Source organism: Glandiceps talaboti, chromosome 16, assembly GCF_964340395.1.
Source record: "Glandiceps talaboti chromosome 16, keGlaTala1.1, whole genome shotgun sequence".
NCBI lineage: Eukaryota > Metazoa > Hemichordata > Enteropneusta > Spengelidae > Glandiceps > Glandiceps talaboti.
The window spans coordinates 12128434-12153803 of NC_135564.1; the positions used below are offsets into that span (position 1 = coordinate 12128434).

Here is a 25370-nt window from a genome sequence, read left to right on the forward strand (position 1 = left end):
TACCATGTCTACATCAGCAGCATTTCAACAAGATGTTATTTAATTGTCTAATGACAATTATTTTAGTATTGAGACAATAGATACAAATAACCATGGGAATTTATAGAATTTATGGACTCGACAGAAGTTTTTTAATTAGATGAATACTCGTATCACAAGGAATGATTGATTGTTCATGACCTTGTAATGTGATTCTAACTTTACATTTTTCTGAATGTTGGAATATCAATTACTAAGACAATAATACGCTTAATGTCTCACATGTCATTTATTTCATTACAGTGGTTGAATTCCATATACCTTAATTTGTACTCCTTGTTTGCATTACTTCAACAGCTAATTTTCCACCCAACATAACAGCAAACACAGTCATCAATGCTACAGTAGGTGTGGAAGTGGTAGAATGTGTTATTGCTACAGATCCTAATGGTGATGAAGTCATTTACAGTCTACAGGAAGATGTACCTGGCGGGGATATATCCGTTGATGAAGGTTAGTTTTTAGTTTTTCATAATTGTTTGGGTGAATCAATATCGTTCATCATGCAAAGGCGTAAGTCTGAGCAGAGTGTTGAGAAGCCTTTGCAACTCTGTCATTTCTCGTCATATTACAAGATGTGAACTCTTGATTATTTCATAACATGTGCCAACTATTGCTCTGTACAATGAAATACAACTTAGGATTGAAATACACTGTCAATGTCTGTAGGTTTTGTAAACATCCTGCGATAACATCGGTATTACATACCAATTTCAAAGTAACATGCTTCTGTTAAATTTACATTGTTATTTTATAGTAGTGAATATGTGTAAGAAAAATATAATGCAGATGACACAGAGGGGTATTTACCATAATGATAATTGATATTTCAGATGGCTCATCACCATGTTACAACTATGGACGATTTGAATGGACACCAAACGACACAAGTAAAGTGAAAGTGGCATACATTGCTTCAGACGATAAAGATGCTTCTACAACATTTGTAGTTGTAGTAAGGTTGTGTGATTGTAAGAATAATGGTGTTTGTGATTTTATGGGTTCAACTAATGGAAGTGATGTTGTCAATGATAATTTCAAGGTTGGTCCTATATTAGACCCTTTCTAAGATATTGCATGCCTACATTTTAACGTATTTAAATGTTTCTTTGTACTGTTGATCAAAGATATGATGTTCTCATAGGGGGTTAGATATGACAATATCTGCATCTCATTGGATGTATGTGAAATACTTTATACCACCGAAAGCACATTGAAAGTGAATATTCCATTGGCACGTTGCCAGTATGTAACCAACGATTCGCCGAATCGGTTTTATGTAAGCCCTATATGTACGTAGGGCCTAGGCTAACCTCTTGTGCATACGAATTTCAAGCAAATTTAAGAACAATCGTATGTATTGCAGTCTTGAATATTTAACGCGCTGATCATACTCTGATCATTATTTCAGTGAGTGCTTAGATGTAGAGACGTAGCGACTTGTATTCGCAGTATTAACTAGACTTGGTCGACAGTAGTATAGAATTGATTCTCGACTTGCATTCTTAGTGTAAACTAGACTATGTCGGTAGTAGTATATAATTGATTCTCGACGCCAAAGATGTAGTTAGTAGAGATACAAATATCTCTTTTTAAGTGACTTAGCTTTCATTCGAATCACTCAGACATCATCAGCATAACGATGTGATGCTACTAGCGGAGTCACCTGACAGAGTAGACTATTGTGAATAGGTTGAAGGTTAAAAAGACATTCAAGGTTGAGGGACGTGCAGACACTGTTTTTGAGTCCCAACGGATCTACATGTATATTATTCTTGTGCAAGTATTTCTCTACATAAGACTTTTGAGTTGTCTGAAGTTAGTGTGGTTATAGGACGAAAGTATATCTACAATAATTTTTATAGCACTATCATTTGTTCCTTTTGTTACTGTTAAATGACTTATACACCATCTTACTTTACGGAAATGTTTTATGTTATGATACAGGTTGTTCCATGTAACTGTGTCAATGGTTGGACTGGTGACTTCTGTGAAATAGATTATGATGGATGTCAGGATGGACCTTGTTATCCAGGTGTACTTTGTTTTGATGTAGTAGCACCGCATGATGATTCTCATGATGGATTCAATTGTGGATCCTGTCCATCTGGACTGGAAGGCGATGGAATCAAATGTGCAGGTATTTACAACATTCCCCCACAATGCATATAAACATTTATTGATATTTGATATTATTTCATAAATAATGTTACCCTTTATACCTACTACATCAATTATTTCACATGAAAGCAACTCCCCAGACACTCCGATTATCTGCAAAATGATTATTGCATGAGCTCATTTATAGATTAGGATGGGCATGATTTCTTATGGATTTCCTCCGTCTGTGAAAAAACCTGCCAATGGAATTACGACCATAACCACTGATAACGTCTTAAGAAACAATTTAAACCCATATTTATTCTCGTAGAGCCTCCTGACTGTATGGTGTCTCTGAACTATACGTCATACTTGAAACTGGTAACTTATAACTTTATTGACTACATCACATCATTAAAAGTCAATATTAATATCTAACATATAATGACCGATAGTATTGTTTTTTTTTTGTAGTAAGTGTTATTGCGGAAAACAATATTTCCCTTCAAGTGACTTTTGAGTTTAAGCATTCTATTCTTTGTTTATGAACTTGAACCTCTTCTTAAAAATAGATTTTGATGAATGCTTCGAAGGACGGGATTATTACAATGGAACGTTTTGTAATCAGGAATGTCATAACACGGTTGGTAGTTATATCTGTAGCTGTTATCCAGGTTACGAGATACAGCCTGATGGCAAAACATGTGTAGGTAAGAACAGTTTCCAAATGCAAAATTGTATATTTCAATATATTGTCAATCTTTTGAACGAAGATAGAAGCACTTTAAGCAATCTTATTAGATCAGAAAAGGGAAACATTAAGCGTAGAAATTGAGACCATTGCACAATATTGTTGAGACATGTAATTTGATACAACGAGCAATAGTGGATATACCAGATGTACAATCTTCAAAATTTCACTATTCTCTCTTGTAAGTTTATTGTTTTTTCCAAGTATATACATCATCTCCCAATCGCCTTTAGATCTAAAAGATAATGCTAGACTGTACGTGATAGTACGCTTTGAATATTGATAACTAGACCTCTCTACAGCTCACCTGACCTGTCTTTTAACTTTTCAGATGTTGATGAATGTGACCGAGCTATTCACCTCTGTGATATTGCTGCTACTTGTACAAACACAATCGGTAGTTATAATTGTACATGTAATGCTGGATATAGAGGAGATGGTTTTAGCTGTACAAGTGAGTATATCATAATTACAATAGATAGTTATAATTGTACATGCAATGCTGGATATAGAGGAGATGGTTTTAGCTCTACAAGTGAGTATATCATAATTACAATAGATAGTTATAACTGTACATGTAATGCTGGATATAGAGGAGATGGCCATAGGGACAAAGTCGAAGAAGACGTACCATACAAGGAGATTGGACTTTGATGAGATTTTATTAAACCTTTAGTACAGCTGCTTGGTCAAAGTATGTTAAATCAATCTAACAAATCTGGTGAGGAAAGAACGAGCGTGTATCATTCACAACAAAAAACCAATGTCAAAAGGAGAGTTAGAACTATGTCTGAAATGCAGTACAGTTTTCCCCATCAGGCCTGAATTTATTATTTTTTAATTATATAGTACTTTTTCTCAATCCATTCACCACAATTTATCCTGGACATTTACAATGTTAATCACCCCAACAAAAGCAAGATATATGTATGAAGTCACACTTTTTGATTTTCACAGATATTAATGAATGTGATGAAGAAAAGCCATGTGATACCAGAGCTGATTGTACAGACACTATAGGATCCTATACTTGTAAATGTCATGATGGATATGAAGGAACTGGTCTCAAAGGAGAATGTCAAGGTAAGAGACTAGTCTTTATACTCATGGTTTGAGTATGTCTTTGAATATGGCGTTCACACGGTCGTAAGCCAAAGGCCTCTTTACGGCAGCACAAATATGTGCGATGGCTTGGGATAATTGGGTATTCAAAATGCGAAGAATGCTATCTACTAGTATTATCAGCATAACGACCAGATGTACTTATGTTGATATTTTTGAAATGTAAAGCAGACATCGATATTGATATTTTATGTATGTTGAATCTTCTATACGATTGGAGATACATTGATAACCTGTGTTGGTTAAATGTTGTACACTTATTGCCTGGTCTTATTCGGGGACTAGCAGACTTCTATTGCACCCAAGGACTGTTGTGTAGAAACTATTAATAGTTGTTACTTAAGATGGCAATGGGTAATGTGACGTCTAATAGCGTCAGAACAAGGCCAGGCAGTAAGTGTTTTAGAACACTTCAAATTCTAAGGCACATATTTTTCCAATAGTCAAAGCAAATCAATTGTATGGCTCCCGTGATACAGGAACAGTGTCCAATGGAAAGTACAATACAAATAGTGCCCTGCTTTATGTAAATTGAGGGCACTATGAATCACTAGCTCATACCACGTGGCACGATCTAAGCCAATCATTGAAGGTTGATGTGTTATAATTATCTATTCCGATATTAACATTATAAGTGGTGTTATACACTGTGACTCTCACTGTAAGGTTTATTCTGTTACATGGTCTTTTGACTAAAGAATTAATATGTTCATATAAATCGTCCGGATAATCAGTATCTATATTTGTAGATATCGACGAATGTGTTCGTAATCTTCATGATTGCCTTGACATATTGGGGATGTGTGAGAACACACTAGGATCATACAGATGTACGTGTATTGTTGGATATGAAGGAGATGGTAAAACAACATGTGATGATGTGGACGAGTGTAATGAAACTAACAGTTACCCCAACGACTGTCATAGAGATGCAAAGTGTAAAAACACAATTGGTAGTTATCAATGTCAATGTAAAGATGGATTTGTAGGGAATGGAGTTGACTGTGTTGGTAAGTAACCTTTCATCAAATATGGTTTAGAATTCCATCACAGCCATGCTATATGGATTGATGTGATGCCAGAACAATATCATAATTATCAGAAGTTCATGTAAATATACATAACAGAGTATCCATTTCAATTAATACATGCAGTGTTTACTATGTAGCATCTAAGGAAAACAAATAGGTTGTGTCTGACATCACGAATATATTGTATATGCATAAATGACATATTAATGTTATCAAATGGGTTATTTCCTACTGATTGGGGGCCTAACAAAAAAGTGTGGTTCCGGTTACACTCAATTTTAGAATAGGTTGAGGTGGTAGATTTAATATTGTATTTCTTTAAATATATATTTTTTTCATATGTGAGTGTCTTGTTATGTTTTCGTTGTTTTCCATATGGTCTCTGTACATGTGTTATTGGTTTCTTCTCATCGGGTATACAGCCATTACAGATTGGACGAACGATTATATTGTTGTTTTTTTTAAGTTGATATCAGTTTCCGCATCCGCTATTTCTTGCGCGATTTTATTATTCTTTTTTCGAGTACGTAAAAGAAGTTTATTGTCGGCGTGAAAAACTAGGTGGGGTAGGGTAACCGGAACCAAATAATTTTTAGGCTTTGGTTGATATAAAAGTTCTGTTTTCATTATAGACACTGATGAGTGTGCAACTGGTGTACATACCTGTGATGAGAATGCTGCATGTATCAATACACCAGGATCATACAGTTGTGTTTGTAATACTGGATATGAAGGGGATGGGCATGAAGGTGATTGTGAAGGTAAGTTTAGTCATATGATAATAAGCGTAGTTGAACATTGGTTCAATACTGCTTTGGCGATTGTCAAACTCTTAATACCGTTCAGATGTTTCTTGAAATGGCTAAAACTGAATATTATATCACAGTGAGGGTTATACCACTGAAGGCATGCTGGATACTTGTCCATGACATGAATGCAACATCTCGGTACAATTCGTTATAAAGTAACTGCAAATCGCCAAAAATATATAGTTACTTTTTACTGTACTAATCTAATTTCAAAGTGCTACTTATTCATTTAAGAGCAGGAAATAACATTACACATATATACACGACTAAGTCAACTAAGACATTTGCTCGATAGTATTATATTTGAAAGGCTGTGTTTACACAGTTATACGATTGAAGTAGATCCCGATCGAGATAATTGGGTGTATAAGGCACTATCATCGACAACTTCGATTGTTGTTAAATCGATTCAATTGTTACATTAAATTGAATTCTTAGGATATCATTAAGTAAACTTACAATATAGACAAAATAAAGCACGGTATCTTTTGCTGTAAAGATGTCATTAGTTTTACACATTTCCTACTTTTTCCTCGATTTGCCATATCCTCCTATTATACTTTTGTTTTCTAGATATTGATGAATGCAGTGACAAGACCCACCGATGTGACACATATGCTAATTGCACCAATCTCGATGGTTCTTACACGTGTGAATGTCACGAAGGCTTCACAGGAAATGGATTATCATGTACAGGTAAAGTTCATATGCCAGTTGCGCGAATTGCCCGGGTTAGTTGTGGCACGCATAACGTATATAGCAAATGCATTATAGTACATGACGATTATAAGCGCAACAGGCGTCAAATTTAAACACAGTCATCTCAAAGTCCCACAATAAAGAAAGCAACACTTAATCCATTCATGTGAATTGGATGACCACTGAACCTGAAATAGAGCCTAGCCCACATTAAGTGTTAATTTCTACCTTAGACAACTTCAACTTCAAAAAGATCTATCAAGTCAAGTACATCGAACTGTTCATGTAGTTTAATTTATTTATGTTTGTGTGATTTTATTTCAATGTGCTGATTCACTTTTCATGGGGGGGGGGGGGGGGTCTTCAAGTTACAATCATAGCCCTATGGATGACACAGGGTAAATCCTAACAAGCTATTAACTATTGACTTAATTTGTTCTGGGATTTCTCATTTACAGATATCAACGAATGTCTTGATGAAGTTGAATGTCATGACACCCGAGCCAATTGTATAAATGAAATTGGTAGCTATCGATGTGAATGTCGAATTGGATACGACGGGAATGGTAGCGTCTGTGATGGTAAGTCAGTCATTTAAATAAAAAACAGACATTTGACTTTAAGACAGAATAGATCTTATCGGCATGTAGCTGAATAGTATAACGTGTTAATGAAATCTAATGCCTTATCTAATTAACATATTAATGACAAACCTTTCACTGATTTGAAATTGTATGTTTTCTTCAACAACAACAACAACAACAACAACAACAACAACAACAACAGCAACAACAACAACAACAACAGCAACATCGTACATTCTTTAAACGCAAATATTCTGGAATTTTTACAACCCTATCAAATTACTGATTAATCACTATATATCTATTTGTAGATATTAATGAATGTGTTGAGAACATTGATGGATGTGAACACAATTGTTCTAATCATGATGGTGGTTACAGTTGTTTCTGTTGGCCTGGATATCAAATAGCACCTGATGGACTGTCATGTGAAGGTATTTATTCTCAGAAAGCATTTTTTAAATCATTTGCTACTGATTATATTTATTCTCATCTTTCACGATTCCAGTAGTATTAATGAAACGTCTGTGTTTGGTGAATATGAACTTTTTGAATTATTGAACTATAATACAATGTGTGTAGTGTATTATTGGACTGTTTACAACTCACTCTCACTCTGTCTCTGTCTGTCTGTCTGTCTGTCTGTCTGTCTGTCTCTCTCTCTCTGTCTCTCTCTCTCTCTCTCTCTCTCTCTCTCTCTCTCTCTCTCTCTCTCTGTCTCTCTCTCTCTCTCTCGCTCTCAGATATTGATGAATGTGAACTGAATTTAGATAACTGTGAACAGGAGTGTGTGAACCTAAGTCCAAATCGCACACATGCGGATAAATATACATGTGAATGTTACGAAAGCTTCGAACTGGATGAAAACGGCAGTTGTCAATGTAAGGCGACGAATCTTAATATCAAAATACACAACCTTAAATACTATCTGTCATTGTTATTTACCATAGACAATTAAAAATACACCAATACACAAAAAGAAGTTCACAAATCTCAGAATATTCAAAGAGTTGCTAATTTCAGTTAATGATGTAACGTTTTTTTCTTTGTATAAGAATTTCAACATTAACAACTTACCTTGCAAACATCTAGCGAATGCAGCAAGATATTTGGCATTTGCTTTGTATATAGTTGTATAGTTGTAGTCTTGTTCTAGAATCACAATTATTATTTACAGGTGTGATAAATGCTCATGTAACGTTGACCACTGTGTTGTTTGTTGGTTTCAGCAATTAATTGTACAAGTGAAATATGTGTTAATAGTTTGTGCTACATAAATGAAACAACGGACGATGAGATGTGTTTGTGTAATTCTGGTTATTCACAGTATAACGAGACTGTCTGTGAAGGTAAGGCATATCCTATATAAAGGTTCGGTTATACTACCAAACTAGAGACAGTATAGCGTTTCAATTAGGCGGTACGGTTCATTACACGCCGTAACGTCTTACATAAGGTATTTTGTTATGAATTGCATAAACAAAATACAGACATGGCTGGCATCAAAACATATATGACATTATAAATGTTATCTCAGTGTGAACACAACTCCACATAGCTGTCGGATGAGACAAGGAAGACTCAAACACAAAACTGTTTATTTGTATTCACACTGAGATAAAATGCAACGTTTTATATGTGAGCGCGCTATCAATTATGGGTATTTTGTGTAATTAATTACTAAAAATATTGTGTGAGTCGTAAAAGGCATCGTGTCGCCAAATGAAACTCTGTGACAAATACTTTCCAATTACTGTCTTTTCATATTCAAATATTTTGATTGACAAACAATTATATCGATATTGTAAAACCAATTCAGTTTACATTCTCAAAATATCTTTTGAGTAACATTTCGTTATCGTCAAAAGTTCCTGCAAAATTATTGAATTTAGTTATTGATGCAAAATAGATTTTAAAACGGTTTTTGCCTAGCTTCAGAATTTTGACTGAGACGTCTACCATAATGTATGAGCGTGTATAGTATGGTGTTTACTGTTAGACTGTTATCTATCATTAGTAAATGGTTGAATGAGTATTCGTTTATAAATCGAATACATTACATTGTGTAATATCTCCATGACTACTTGTTGTCATCATTTTAAATTTCTACAATCTTCCGATTCAACATTTTGCTATTGTTAGTCACATTCTCAAACCAAATCACTTCAGCACCTATGGTTCAAACCGATGTTATATCATCCCGTCCAAAACGACAGATTTTATGTTACTTGGTTGATGCGAATTTCAGGTCATTACACATATTCATTTGATAAAAGCAACTTTTGTTTGGCGTTAAACAAACACATTAATTACTGAGCTTCTTTATAATTAAGATTATTCATGACTCACACGTTTAATTATCATTTGCTGCATATACATGGGTATTTTATAACGACGACGTTCCTGATTTGCCACAGATATCGATGAATGTGATCATGATGGAAGTCACCAGTGTGGCGAGAACAGTAACTGCACAAACACCGTACCTGGTTATAACTGTACATGTGATTCTGGATATGAACTTGCAGATGACCAGAGGACTTGTCAAGGTATATACAGTATTTAAATCGACGTGCTAGATTTCCACCTATATTGCATTTAAAAAATATTTCAATACCGATATATACTAAAGATATACCATTTTTCAACATCAGTGGCTTTGTTGTTGTGAAAGTAATGTTTCTCTAAAGATATTAAAACAGAACTATACATTATCAAGGGAAAAACAAATTCATCGCGAAAACTCCGATAACTCTTACATTAGGAATATAATCACATTCTTTCTGTGCGCACGTGTGTGTGTGTGTGTGTGTGTGTGTGTGTGTGTGTCTTCTCTAATATATGTAGGTAATGTGACTTTTCACCAACCACTAATCTCTTCCAGATATTAACGAGTGTAATGACCACACAGACAATAACTGCACAGAGTTGGAAACATGTACTAATACACCTGGTGATTATGAGTGTCACTGTATATCAGGATATAAATGGAATAACATAACATGTGAAGGTATGTTTAGGTTGTCTACTTTTATCCTCGGAACATCGATATATATTATAGTAGAACAAAACACAGAAATGTGTAAAGGTATCACGGTGTACAGAAATATCAGTGTATATTGAAGTCAGCGAAAGTTCATCTAGTTGCATAATGTCAGTACACGACGTGCTTCATTACAGGATGTTTAAAAAAGATGATTAAATTGTTATATTTCTCGAAATCAAATTATATATAATAATATCACCCATTGTACATTAACTTTTATTTTAGTAATTTCGGAACCAGATTTGAACACGATACACTGTTTTAACCTGTTTACTGTAAGTTTGAAAGATGTTGTATTTAATTATCATACAAGAGCTTGGTTGCAGCACAACTGATCATCTTTGAATTACAACTTGTCAAAATGCTTTGCGAGTTGTTAGTGATTTCAATACACCTGGTTTAAAGCGTGACAGTCGTCTTATACATATACGTACCTTTGGATCGAACACCTAAACAGAAACGAGGGAAACTCAAACAAAGTTTTTCTTTTGGAGGAGTCAGCTGCAATATAGGGGTCAAGCAGTGTTTCACAACAAACAGCTAGCATTGTATTCGGAGCATATATCAAACGAACACATTGTATACTTGTCAAATGGAATCTCAATAATAATACATTGTATATAATTTAATGATCCTGTGAAGGAAAATTTGGAAACTGTCGGCAGGTAAAAAGAAATTGGCAACCTCATTGTATGTACGTTTTATTATTATAAATGTATTTATAAAATCCTAGAAGTAATCCTTTCTATGTAACCATTCTGAAGGACCACATACCTTTATCATGACATCATTGTTGTCATTAACACTGCATGGCCACACTAATCAAATTACACCGACCTTAACCACTGCTCCTACCTGTTCTCTTTCAGACATAGATGAATGTTCAGATAATTCACATGCCTGCAACACTTATGCTGATTGTATAAATACACCTGGTTCATACAGATGTGAATGTACTGAAGGTTTTGCAGGAGATGGATTCACATGTGATGGTAAGCTCTAAACACATGTCAATTTGATTCTATACTATACAGGCATCAGATTTTCTTTGAACAACAATGTTCGAACATCGAGTTCTACGATAAAACAAGACCCTTGTAACAAATTATTACGTAACCATGCCGACTTTTCTTTCATAAAATCGGCGAAAATTCACGCGATCAAGTACGAGAGAATGTGCACAATTGATAGATACATCTTGTCGATTGTAGTATCGGTTAGCAGTTACAACAAAATGCGCAGTACATGATATTCTCACCTATTATAGATTCTCCTCTGTTAGAATTACACAAGACCATGCTGTTTTTAATATAGTTGCATAATTTTCTTTCATAAAATCGGCGAAAATTCACGCGATCAAGTACGAGAGAATGTGCACAATTGATAGATACATCTTGTCGATTGTAGTATCGGTTAGCAGTTACAACAAAATGCGCAGTACATGATATTCTCACCTATTATAGATTCTCCTCTGTTAGAATTACACAAGACCATGCTGTTTTTAATATAGTTGCATAATTTTGGGTGTTTTGCTGATGAATATATTATAGTTGTCAGACAGACAATTGGTAGCCGAAAGTAGACTCAAAGCTTGGTTGATTTTATCTTTGTCCTATCCCAACGCACTCATGTTTGAATTCAATATTGTACTCTAATGGAAAGTTGGTAGAAAAGGGGGTTGATATGTTGTGATGAAATTGGAACCTAACGATAACTTTGCTTGAGTACAAGGCCATTTTAAAGTCTAATCGAGTGACGATATAGGATATAGCCAAATACTACCAAGGGATGGGTTCAGGCTAGACAATTGCATGATGGTCAAATGTCATTGTTGAATCTTCTGTGCCATAACCTCTAACACCTCATTTGTTTTCTATGTCAGTCTCGGCCATGGACTTTGATTTAATAGTGACAAGTAATTCCCCCACGGTCCTCACAAGAATATTTCTGTCCACTTTTGTCTCTTGTACAGTGTGCCATGCTCATCTCTGCACTTACGGTGAAATTTTAGTCAATTTAAAATCATTTTTCCTTTGGCTAGGTAGCAGCGAGATACATTAGCCGATGATCACTAACGACAACTTGTTTCGTAGATTTAACCATGTAATTTATGTTTCAGATGTCAATGAATGCACCCAAGTAGAAGATGCATGTCCTGATAATTCTAGATGCGATAATTACTTTGGGTCCTATGAGTGTACTTGCAATGAAGGCTATAGTGTACAGGGTGAAGACTTGTCCAGAACCTGTGAAAGTAAGTACAGTGCCTGATGAGCCGGAAGCTACTAAATACAAATTGAAAAAATGTTTACTTGGGTTATCACTAATAAATTTATCCTAAACAGATTTGACATTTTTAAAATATTGTACAGCACTCCTATATATATTTGTACATTCATTGAATTCATGGTCTTGTTATACTGCCATGTGTAACCAGCCTCTTAATTTGCTAGGCTTTCATTAGATAATCATGTGTTATTGTTGTCTATGTGAAAATGTTTAGATATTGACGAGTGTGAAACAGGAAGTCATGAATGTGCCAAAGATGCTAACTGCACTGACACAGTGGGATCATACAGATGTGAATGTAAGGAAGGTTATACAGGAGATGGACGTAATTGTATTGGTAAGTACTCACGAACACATAGTACAGTTGTTTATGGCACTATACAGCAAGAAACTTAATTTGTATTTGAAGGGCACTCATCGGAACGTAAAATTCATATTTTCTACAGAGATAATACATTAATGAAGTCAGAGCAACCCAGTTTATTGTAATTTATGCTGAGTAACCAATGGATTTACATGACCAAAGATTGCTTTAAATTTAAACTTCCTTTGCAGATTTGTTCAAGCAATTGGTTTGGTTAACTGTCGTTATCACTGATATACTGATAAGGATATTGAAATGCTTTACATAAAGCAAATAATAACACAGAAAATAACCAATTTGTTGATATAATACAAATTGCATAATATGGTAGCATGCAAACTATAGTGTCGGCTTATATCTGCAAAGGTTTCGAAATTGTGGAAAATACATTTCTTTCGTACAGGTAGCGAAAATAAGAAAGATAGATTGTATTTACTTTGGAAGTTGTCTTCTCCTAAGCTTTATATACATATTTGCACAAGCCGAGCAAAATATCTAAGTTAGCCGTATTTATTAACGTTTTTTTACTTTTACTTATTGTCATTGGTTTGGGTATGTACACTGAAAGTAAAAATTGATATCAAATTTGACATTGACACACGACATAGGAAATATAAGGTAAATTGCATAATATAATGTTTCTTTTATGTACTTTATGTTTTGTTTTCATCAGATATTGATGAGTGTCGATCTGTTGAAGCTAGTTGTCATACTAGAGCTGACTGTAAGAATACTGAAGGATCTTATCTCTGTACTTGTCAGTCCGGATATCTGGGTGATGGAGTTAGTTGTACAAGTAAGTCATTGTGGTCCTTTTCAAAGTAGGTTTGACATTTGAGTAAACGCCACAAATATATTCTGACGAGGAAGCACAATTAGGTTTTCTGAAAATGTAGCCTAAATCAGGAAAAAGGAATTGTAACAACTTAATGAAGTCGGAAATGAGGACATTCAGTAAAACGAACTAGCAATGTGTCATGTATATAAAATATGTGATTTGTTTACTCGCTCCAAACAGATATTAATCTTTACAAAATAATAGTCTTATGAATTTTAAAAAACCCTAATTATTTCGTTTTCTTCTAGAAAGTATTGAAAAGTGCATCTTCTAATCATGTGAGAAAGGCGTGTACTGTTATGCCCGAATACATAGGTAGCTTTTGTGAAATAGTATTGCGACAGAGACGGTATTAGTATTTGCAATGGTTTATGCAAAATACCAAATAAATATGTTAGTTTAAAAATTAATTCTTTTCACCATATAATTATTCATGCGGACATTTGACTTTCATTTCAACCCCTTTTTCAGATATTGATGAATGCTCTGAAGGTATCCATGACTGTGAAGTAGACACTGCAGACTGCACTGACCTAGAGGGTTCATATCAATGTACATGTATTGATGGTTACCGTGGTGATGGATTTTACTGTACTGAAATTGACGAATGCGTTGAAAACTCACATGATTGTACACAGAATGCAGACTGTACAAATACACCAGGATCATATGATTGCCATTGTCAAACTGGTTATGAAGGAGATGCAACAAGCAGTTGTGAAGGTGACTGCATGTTTACTTTATCGATAGTTACCAAAATAATGGTATAATACAATATGGCTATGAAGTCATTTAATAACCACCAGCAAAAATCAAAAAATATGTTTGCAACTTAGGTGCATAGGTAGGTGTGTAAATGGTATTCTGCTTTTTCTTCACAGACAAGTACATACTACTAAGTAAAAATAATAAAATCTTACACATCATGTATTGGCAGTTCATCACCAAAATAACAGGCCTGGTTTCGATAAGAGCACAGTGCATAAAATGATTATAATAATACACTTGCTGGAAAGTATGTTATGCTAATTGCTTTTGGAGTATGCTAGATTGCCTGAACATGTCATTGACTGTCATTATTTGCTATTTTATAGACATCAATGAATGTGATGGTGAGAATACTTGCGATGCAATAGCTACCTGTGAAAACACTATAGGTTCATACACGTGTACATGTTATCTAGGATTCACTGATGGTAGCACCGAAGTATTGACTGGACGTTACTGTATCGGTATGTATAATTCTATTTTGAAATATCCCATATAACTGACAGTCTATGACATACAAAAAATAACACGACTTTGACATTTTGATTTCGAAGGCTGTTAAGGTCAGGTAAATCTGTATATTCTCAACAGAAAGTTCAAGCCAAACAATATGTGCATAGTAAATGTAACATGAATCAAGTCAATGTGTTATCAAGCTTCTGAGCTGATAGTCGCCGTACAGCTAAGCTTGACTTCAATATGATGTCAAAAACTATCTTCAGATGTGTGCACGGCCTAAGAAAAAATAAACAAATACAGTTGCTGCCAAAGGGCAGATTTGGGGTTCTCATTCCTTATCTGTTGTTTGAGACAAAAATGACGTTTTTAATAGAATCATCCCCAAAATAAAATTGTGGGTAGGGTGTTCAGTTGTTCTTATGTGCCCCCTCCCTCACACCGGGTTTTTTTTTGCCCACCAGCCCACTGCCTATCCAACATTGTGAATTGTTTACCCACTTCCCACAAGGAAAACGTTTGTGCTTTCTACTATACCAACAATTACTTTTGACATACACAATGTGCGACCCCATCACCCCCCTTGATATTGTTACAGTATCAAAATCAGAACTTCCTCTCCGCAATTCCTTGTTTGCTCCGCTCCCGCCGTTGATCGAAAAATTGCCTGCCCACTGAAAAATTACGTAAGAACAGCTTTTTTGCAAGAACGGCTTCAGTGCCAGGAGTAAGGTTCTATGGGGGCTAATACATATCATACCAACTTAATCCGCACTTGTAATTATTTACGTATGTTAACATCCGTGTTATACAACAGATATAGACGAGTGTCTGTATGAAACACATGACTGTGATCTTGAAGGTGGACTCTGCATAAATACGTATGGTTCTTGGCAATGCGTTTGCAAAAGTGGGTATACAGGTGATGGCAAAGAATGTAAAGGTAAGCAATACAGAAATTCCGCCTAGACTTACAATCCTTGTGCAATTATTACCCAAACAGTCTTCTATACGAGGTGCATCTTATACTTTCTTAACGTATTTTCACATTCTCAACCTTGGAATGATATTTACTTTTTCCTATGCTAGAAAAAATCTTTTAAAGTGCAGACTTCATCAGGTATAGACAAATGTTAGAATTGCTATCATACTGCTGTGGTTAAACGAAAATCACAAAACAGTACTTACAGGAAATATGAGGAGAAAATGAATTTATCAGTTGCAAATGACTACTCCCATAATCTCTTAATCAAACATCCTGTTACTTTCAAAGATATGGAATCAATTTCAATTCATTAAATTCAATCCAATTCAACAGATATCAATGAATGTACCAGCAAACCATGTCCTGCAGACACCGACACACGATGTCTGAATCAACCTGGTAACTATACATGTGAATGCGTTACTGGCTATGCAATGATGAATGGTACATGTAAACGTAAGTACAAATAAAAGTAGGCTCCTCATATACACGTTCTCATTCAAATGTTTAGTGTTTAGAAGTTGATAAAAAATCACTATGATTGATATCTTTGATGATTTATTAAAAATGAATCTTTCTTACATAACCAGGTTTTAACTGAATGCCTACCGTAAGGGTAAAAGCATATATATTTGGGCCCACATACATTGTTGCAATGCAAAATCCTAAACTATAGCTATTATACATGATGTACCACTTAATTGGAAATTTAATTAAATGAAACTATGAAATTTGAAGCTCGCATAGTTAACATATTGCCCAATTATCAAAAAGTCAATAATCAAGCAAATTAACTATTTATCTCATAAATTACATGATCAAGCTCTAAATGATGCAGGTATTTACCATCAATGAATGTGCTAAATTATCAGAAATATAAAGCTTGCATTCTAAAGATATTACCTAATTATCCAAATGCTTAACTATACAAATTACACATCTCAATTGAAAACTACATAAACAACTACATCAAACATGTATGATTTGTTATGGTTGATGTAGAGGAGGCTTGAAGGGGTGCAGATCATGATGGATAAAAACAGTGATTGATCATTAGACTGTGCTATTGTGTACGCTGCGATCGCCTGGTACGGTTACAGTGGTTTCTGCTCAGTGCCACCAGCGGTATTCGGAGTATTTCAACTTTAAGAAGAATTCATCACTTTAGATTCTATAAAAGCGAAAATCTCGACTAATATTTCTTCCTCCTTAATTTGCTACAAAAATCAATTTTGATGATCATCTGAACGAAACATTAATGACGCAAATGGTAAGAAAACGGTTAGAAACATGAGGTACTCACAGAAAGGTCATCGAGGTATGCGCTAGTGTTCAAAGGTCAAATGGGTGTCACGTGAGACCCTTCAGCCTCCTCTGGGTTGAAGGATGGGGATGTACCAAGTTAAATGAAATTTGAAATTTGCATTCTTGAGATATAGCCTAATCACCAAATATTTCTTAATTATGCAAATTAACCATTTGAATTAAAACTATACCAAGACTTTAGAGAATATGTCTGTTTTTTCAGGGTTGGTGTATGTGCCAAATTATATGTAATTTGAAGCGAACATTCCAAAGATATAGTTCAATTACTGAAGATCATTAATTATCTTAATTACTCTTTAAAATGAAAGCTATGTCAACAAACTTCATCGGACAGGTGTGCAGTATTATGGTTGATATAAGTACCAAGTTATATGAAATTTTAAGCTTGCACTTTTAAGGTACATTTGTACAGCCTAATTACCGAATCTCATTAATTATGCAAATTATTCATTAAAATTAAGCTACATTAACAAATTTTATAGGATATATGTGTGTTGTTATGGTTAACATGTACCAAATTATATTGAATTTAAAATATTAATTCCAAAGATATAGCCTAATTACTAAATATAATTAATTATGCAAATTACTAATTAATGTTCATTGGATGTTTACCAGAATCTAACCAGTTCTTGGCATTATCATTTGGAAGATGTGCAACAAGTTTCATCAGTAGGTTTTGCGATATCGTGTCCACAGACAGACGGACACACACACACACACACACACACACACACACACACACACACACGAACAGAAGTATAATATAACATTCCCTTACAGTTAATATATAACGGTAACACGAGTAACATGTAAAAACACTGAATTTAACAACCTGCATTTACATGACCAAGTTTTCTTATATTTATTTGTATGATTTATTTTCTGCAGCTGTGTCAACATTTAATTCGACCGTGGTGTTCATGGGAGGTGCTGGTGCCATAACCTGGACATACAATGAAGAACTTAGTGATCCATCCAATATGGTTTATCATGAAAATAAGATACAAATCCAGGAAGAAGTACGATTTAAAGTCCCTTTTTGGTGAACTTTATAGAGTTTGTGCCAGGGCTTATATCATATTTTTTTTTAAACATGCGTGACGGCCAGGTAATCTGTCGAGCTGTTCGTACAAACTGTCCATGCTTTGATTACAAACGTTATTAGGATGGATGTCTTGAATTTAAAATAGTCACGATGATTGCTGAGCTTTGCATTTTATGATGTACCGTCAGTGGGTCACTGATAGGTAAAACAACATTCAAAGGAGAGTCGGTGAAGTTTCAGTAGTGTACTATGATATTGTAGAAAATTTCCAATCAAACCTATTTTGATATCAATTACATGGGAAATATGAATATTGGTGCAAGAAAATATATATATATATACATATCGGAATATTTGACATGGTTTAGTATACACGTACGTAAATACATTTGTAGACCTATAATGGAGCTATAGTTAGCTATTTAGACGTTTATGGCATTTTCAGTTACTCACACCCACATATTGTTTGTGTCTCTTCTTTGTATTTAATTGTTTTTGTTTTGTTTGTTTGTCGGTTGGTTGATTTGTTTGTTTGTTTGATTGATTGTTTTTTGTAAATGGTTGCTGGGCTCCTAATGTAGTATCCTCAAGACAAATATAGAAGTTGAAGTTAAACTAGTTTGTTATAAGTCTATTTAATATCCGTTCTTACTCTATTTCTTTCTAAATTGTTGATACAACTTCTCCCTTTTCTTTTTCGTAATTTTTTTCAGTTTGACGAGACGTTCGGTAGAAGTAGCATAGCTGATGATTACATAGATAGTATAGTACTACAATTTCAAAACTATACTTCTGGTGAAGTCCTCACTGTTTTCTATGTCAATACTAACCCTGATTCAGGTTTAGAAATGGACAACATTACTGATGCTTTCAAAGACGCTACACCAGATACTGGTATTCTTGGAAGTAACATGTATGTTGTTTACACAGACACAATTACAGCTGATGCACCAGGTGAGCTAGTCAATTTTAAATATTATATATCTCAGCTCCTTCATCTTCATACGTAAATTTGCTTGCACACGAGTGACGAATAGCCTTCCTCGTCCACAACAACCGACGTGAACAGTACTCTTTATTTATTCAATTATTAGCCCCCACCTACCAAGGGGATACTGGTACAATGGGCTCCGTCCATCCGTCTCCAACTGTTCAGACGACTGTGTGTTTCGTTTTTTTTCTTTCTGTGGTGTCTATATGTATACAAACTTACGTTAGTTTTACTTGCGTGTAACCATGTATATTCATGTGTGGTTATTTGACAACGTTGTTAACTATCTTAATAAAACTAGTATGGGTCTATCACTTTCAGCCATCAACCACTGCTTAGATAACACGGATAATTGTGATACAAACGCCAAATGTATTCACAAGGATGATGCCTCGTATGAATGTGAGTGTCGATCTGGTTTTAATGACACTGGGCGGTCTGGTGAATGCGTAGGTAGGTACCTGTTATTTTTCGTAGAGAAAACAGACATAATTATAGTTTAAAATAGATATAGCTAGCAGTGTTATTAAAGAATTGCATTTATGAAATTTAGAAACGAAACTGGGGGTGTCTTAGGTGTATTGCCGTCTTAGATTGCTGGTAGGCAGCTATGACTGAAATATGTCCCAACATTTGATTTCATGAACGATCTCTACAGGTTTTTGGTATATGTATATAAACAGTGAATGTGTTTCCATAGATTGTACCAATTAATCATCAATACATTATTGTCGCCCACATGAACTGAGATACAGACTGAGGGAGAACATCGCTTTGGTTTCCCCTTCTTTTTCATTCTAGACATTGATGAGTGTGAAAAAAATCCTGAAATCTGCGATGATTCTAAGAAGATTTGTGTAAATATTCCTGGTTATTATGAATGTGAATGTAGGCCCGGGTACTCTGAAAAGATAGAGGGAAATGATACACTTTGTACAGGTAAGCGTAATGTGAGGAATCTTTTAATCTTTTGCTATATTTACTTAAACACGTCATTTTCATGTAGGTGCATTTATCTCATACCAGGTGTCAGCCCGTTGTTAATCCATTTATCTCTGTGATTGATAAGTCAAGAAACTGTTGGTGTATTGAAATAAAATTCTAGATGGAATTCGATCAAAGCACATATTAAGTTTTGCATATTCATTCACTTGATTTTACGTTTATGCTGTTGTTACGTTTACAATCAAACATCTTAAGAATACTCTTGATCAAAAAGAAATATGATATTTACAGATTGGCTATTATAACTGACAAGTATTGCAGCGAAATATTTGTTCGTTATATATCATCTTGTAAAATATTATTTTATCATCTTATATAATATATCATGTTGTATTATATATTATATTATATTATATTATATTATATTATAATATAATATATTACAAGGTGTTTAATATATATGAATGTGTGCGCGTGCGTTTGCGTGTGTTCGCTCGCGTGTGTGATAAGAATATAATAATGTATTCATTTTACAGAGGCAAAATTAACTGAAGGTAGGTTTTACATCGTGGAGATAGATGGTACTGCACCTAGTTACTACAGAGATAGATACAATGACTCGGAATCTGACAAGTATAAATCACTGGAACGAGAAATAATACTAGCGGTGAGTAATACTGTAATTGTCTGGATTCATATTAACAAGGTTCTTACCTTAGTCTTATATTCCTCTGCTGAACGACTAATATGTGTGAATGATATATAATTAATCTAAGTACAAACCAAGTTAAAGTGCCTCAAAAGAATATTTAGCTTTTATACAACATTGCTACACCATGACAATTCATGCATTTGTCACCAAAACTGTTGCTGTCATCGATGTCGCCGCGCCATCGCCATATTTGTCAAATCGTGACACGGCCCATTTGGTCACTCTATTTTCTCAGATGCTTAAGCTTGAAACCTTGATGAAAACACTGATTTTGTATTTCTGTTCGAGGGAACATTTATATTGCAATATAAAAATCCTCCTATCCCGCCAAATATCACCTCCTGCATGGACGTCACTACCTTAACATTAATGTTCGTCTGAATGTTGTAGGATTTTTGCGTATCATGGTTTGAAGGACATTGGACAATTAGTCAGTGGTTGCAGATACGCAACATTTGACAATACGAAAAGAAAATGACGTTCATATATATGCTCGGATTCCCATCTTTGTATCAAATGTGTATTGCATTCTGACAGTGAAACTGCTGTGGCCAGACTGAACCCATCAATTTCTTTGATTTCTGACAAACCTGATAAAGATGCATGGCTTTTATCTTATTATCTTTATTTCTTTAAGACTGTTTGTTCTCTAGACTAGCATAGGTTATTTCATAGCAGCTGTATGCCTTAGAACTTTTCTAGTGTATTGTTGTTATGTGTAATGGAACAAAAGCTATCATTATTTTTCTGTTGTAGATGGATGCAGTGTATGGATATGATAAAACAACCAAAGGAAATTATTTGACTACAGAAGTACTTGGCTTCGGGCCTGGCAGTGTTATTGCTGACTATGTTTTGATTTTTGACGATGAAGCAGAGATAGATCATGACGAACTTGCTACCATATTAAAGAAAGAATTAGACGATGACGGGAATCTTCAGAAAACGGGATCAGTTTTGACATTAATTGAAGATTCGATTGCGTATTCAGGTATATATTGTGTGCTACTAAACTATCGATGACAGAAAAAAAGCAAACATGCTGAGCTGACAACATCGTTATAAAATGTGTTGCATTTTCTATCTTGACAAAAGTTGATTAGAAATAAAATTCACGTACACAAATAAGTCACTATTTATAATTACCACATCATATAGTACATAACATTTGGGATATGGAAATGTTATATACAAGTTATTCTATACAATCCGATGAACATTATACTACAGAGTACTTTTGCACATTAAAGAAGATGTCTGATAATTGTTTATCCGATAATTACAATGTTTTGAAATGTGAAATCACGAAACCTGAAATAAAACGTCGTATGGTGTGACAAAAATGTTACCAATACATTTTATCGTTTGACGCGACAAAAATCCTAAAAACACTGCTGTATTTTATGATCTGGCTCAAAACATCTTTAGTTACTAATAGTGCTACATTATATCGTTTTGTTTGACAAAGTAAGAATCATGGTGATCAAAACGGTAAAAATGTAGCACTATTGGTAACATGTTTGTTGTAGCAGACGACGTTTTGTGTCAGGTTTCGTAATTTTAATTGTATTTTATGTACTTACAATGGATGTTCAGGGTTTTATTTTAAATCGGAAATCTTCTTCAGTCTCAAATATTTAATAGTGTTTATTTTAACCGTTAACCCTGGTCTTCATCACATTTGCATCACTTTGCGACGTTACAGGTGCGTGGATTAATTTTTCTGTAGTTGCTTTGTCCAAAAGACGACGAATCTTTCCAATTCTGTGCAACGCGAAATAACCATTTCTACATATCTGACCGATTTGATTAGACATGGAGCCATCGCTATTTAGAATCACACCTAGATTCCGAACTGAAAAGGACGTGTACCGATTTCATCAGTTTTAAACGATATAGTAAATGTAATTAATTGTGTTTTGACTACTCAATAGATTTCAAGGCATGTGATCACGAAGACTACAATGACTGCCATAAGGATGCTGTCTGTGGAGATAGAGAAGATGGACAATTTGAATGTAAATGTCTTGATGGCTATGAAGATAAGGATGAATTCGAAGGAAGAAATTGTACCCTGATAGAATACAATCCTGATACAGGTAATTTCAAGAAAGTAAAATTATGTACAAACTGGGTGTATCCACTGACAACTGCTTTTGTTCTCTAATCGTGTTTCCTGTCATACCGCTACTTCTATACTGTGAAAACATCACATAGGCGTAACGCACATGTTATACTGGGAACTAGTCTTCAAAATAGTATATATATTAAAATGCATTACATAACATCTGGTTTTCCAGCGAATGATAAATGATATAAATTCTCAGTGGAGTCAGGTCCAAACATTCTTTATCACCAAACAGTCCCATTATTGATTTAATAGTCTCTTTGTCACATACAGTTTATCAAGGTTATCGTCATGGTTATGAAATGCATTTATGCAGGGTAGCTAAATTAAATTTTACAGAAGTATTAATATTGAGTATTTACTTCTTTCTGTTGTGGCCCAAGTCATACCTAGTGTAATATGATGTAATTTCATGGTTATTTCTGCTTCTATATTTGCGTTAATTAAAGGAAATGAATACATTATACTGGTTGGAGTCTTATCAGGGATAGTGTTAGTAGCTATCATCATTATCATAATTATCGTCATTGCAAAGAAGAGGAAGAAACACAAGGGCCAGGACGAACAGTATAACATCGCTGCTTATCTTGGAAACGTTACCAAAAATGAATACTTGCAAGATCCAGCTGAATGGCAAGAGTTTGGTGATTCGTTCAGTAATTCGTTTGATGATGAAGGACGATTGTCTATAGCATCATACTCATTAACATCCGATGATGAAAGACGTATGGAACAAATCGCAGAGGTGCTGGGGGGTCCAGTTAGACCAATGAGTGTAAGGATATATTCCATTGACTAAATTTAAGTATGTATGGAACTACTCGCATAAGTGCTGGGTGGTCCTGTTAGACCATTGAGTGTCAGGATACATCACTTCTTTGAAAGCTTTAACAAACGATTTTATACATCAACCAAAAAGGAAACAAAATTTGGCTAGTATGTGTCATACTCTAATGTCAGTGTATAGACTTGCCAGTCTCTGTCAACGTATTAGTTTGTAATTATATCTAACTTCATGGGCATATTCCTGCAATAGAGGATTTGGTTCATATCTAATATACAGACAAGATAACATACAGTCCTTTTACTGGTTTAGAAATATTGGACTTTGGATAGGCTGTAATGATAGCCTTTTGAACAAATATAAAAACTCTTTATTTCGCAATGTATTGATCAATGCTAAAAACACACAAACTACTCAACAAAAGATCAGAGTTGGTTTCAAAATGCCGCCACGAGAATAAATTCTACCTCGTCAATCACATCAAATAACCCCTATAATAAGTCACATGAACTTGCACAGCTTGTATTCTGAACTATGTTCCATTTTGACAACCTTGATGATAACACTATTTCATTCACTTTTTCAGACAAAAATGAGGGCCAGCATAACATTAAGTTCACCTGCAACTATGATGCAGGAAACGTCATTTACAGACCGTTATAGTTCAAACTATGAAGACGCCTACGATTGGAATGCATATCACGAGCCTGAAGAGGTAAGAAAGGTTGAATATTTAATTATTGTAGACTTGTGTATAGTTGTAATCAATCAATCAATCAATCAATCAATCAATCAATCAATCAATCAATCAATCAATCAATCGATCGATCGATCGATCGACCGATCGACCGATCGATTGATTGATAGTCTTTTAAATATTAAATCCATGATTAGATTACTGTACATGTATTACAGCTGTAGTAAGTAATCTCATTTTGAAATAGATATGTCTTTGACAAAATTTGGTTAACATCTGCAAAGGATCCTTGCAAATACAACAACGTAGAATCGTTTCTAAATGTTTTTTGCATAAGTAGATATTTTATCATTCTCTTTCACAATGTATTTCAGGACGAGTCTGTGGTAGAGAATGAACATGTATTCCAACCAGATTTAGAGGCCGTGGCATCAGCAATGCCCGAGGAACCTATCCGTCTTCCAAAAATACGATCTATATACGAACAGCGGAAGTTTTAAAGCGTCACATTTACTCGTGTCACACTATTGCTTTCTAGGTTTGTAGTATTTCCTCATCCCCATTTAATTATTTAAAACTAAGAAACATCCAGTGTCATATTGTGGGGGTGGGGTGATATCTCCATGCCAGTACATTATATGTTTGTAAACTGATGATTTATTTGAAACAAATAACACTGAGTTACACCTCCTCACACTGTCCTAAAGAATTCACAGACTCAGAGATATTTATTCAATGCATACATATACATATTCTGAGAAGATATCATATGTTCATGGGAAAGCAATGTATGACAATGCACTTACATGTGTTAAGTAATGCTGGTAAAGTGATTGTCAACACTGTTACTCTAATCAT

The 25370-nt window shown here is 34.6% G+C and overlaps 1 protein-coding gene and 1 long non-coding RNA gene across 2 annotated transcripts in view; both read left to right on the forward strand.

The window, feature by feature from the left end:
* Nucleotides 1-23830, forward strand: part of LOC144447116 (uncharacterized) — a 64550-nt gene extending 40720 nt beyond the window's left edge. The window contains exons 29-59 of the mRNA XM_078137022.1: nt 337-492; nt 873-1081; nt 1987-2179; nt 2712-2849; nt 3222-3344; nt 3848-3973; nt 4762-5022; nt 5676-5804; nt 6426-6548; nt 7010-7132; nt 7447-7569; nt 7879-8022; nt 8362-8484; nt 9553-9684; nt 10020-10145; nt 11051-11173; nt 12301-12435; nt 12685-12807; nt 13508-13630; nt 14144-14395; nt 14767-14904; nt 15714-15839; nt 16215-16337; nt 18099-18229; nt 18969-19209; nt 19568-19699; nt 20048-20185; nt 20728-20858; nt 21660-21894; nt 22838-23002; nt 23481-23830. Coding sequence (XP_077993148.1) covers nt 337-492; nt 873-1081; nt 1987-2179; nt 2712-2849; nt 3222-3344; nt 3848-3973; nt 4762-5022; nt 5676-5804; nt 6426-6548; nt 7010-7132; nt 7447-7569; nt 7879-8022; nt 8362-8484; nt 9553-9684; nt 10020-10145; nt 11051-11173; nt 12301-12435; nt 12685-12807; nt 13508-13630; nt 14144-14395; nt 14767-14904; nt 15714-15839; nt 16215-16337; nt 18099-18229; nt 18969-19209; nt 19568-19699; nt 20048-20185; nt 20728-20858; nt 21660-21894; nt 22838-23002; nt 23481-23830 — 4895 coding nt within the window. The remainder of the gene's footprint in view (nt 1-336; nt 493-872; nt 1082-1986; nt 2180-2711; nt 2850-3221; nt 3345-3847; nt 3974-4761; nt 5023-5675; nt 5805-6425; nt 6549-7009; nt 7133-7446; nt 7570-7878; nt 8023-8361; nt 8485-9552; nt 9685-10019; nt 10146-11050; nt 11174-12300; nt 12436-12684; nt 12808-13507; nt 13631-14143; nt 14396-14766; nt 14905-15713; nt 15840-16214; nt 16338-18098; nt 18230-18968; nt 19210-19567; nt 19700-20047; nt 20186-20727; nt 20859-21659; nt 21895-22837; nt 23003-23480) is intronic.
* A 577-nt stretch (nt 23831-24407) lies between these two features.
* LOC144447448 (uncharacterized) lies at nt 24408-25012 on the forward strand. The gene is made up of 2 exons (XR_013482027.1): nt 24408-24530; nt 24887-25012. It is a non-coding gene; the product is annotated as an uncharacterized LOC144447448 (long non-coding RNA).
* Nucleotides 25013-25370: the final 358 nt, after the last annotated feature.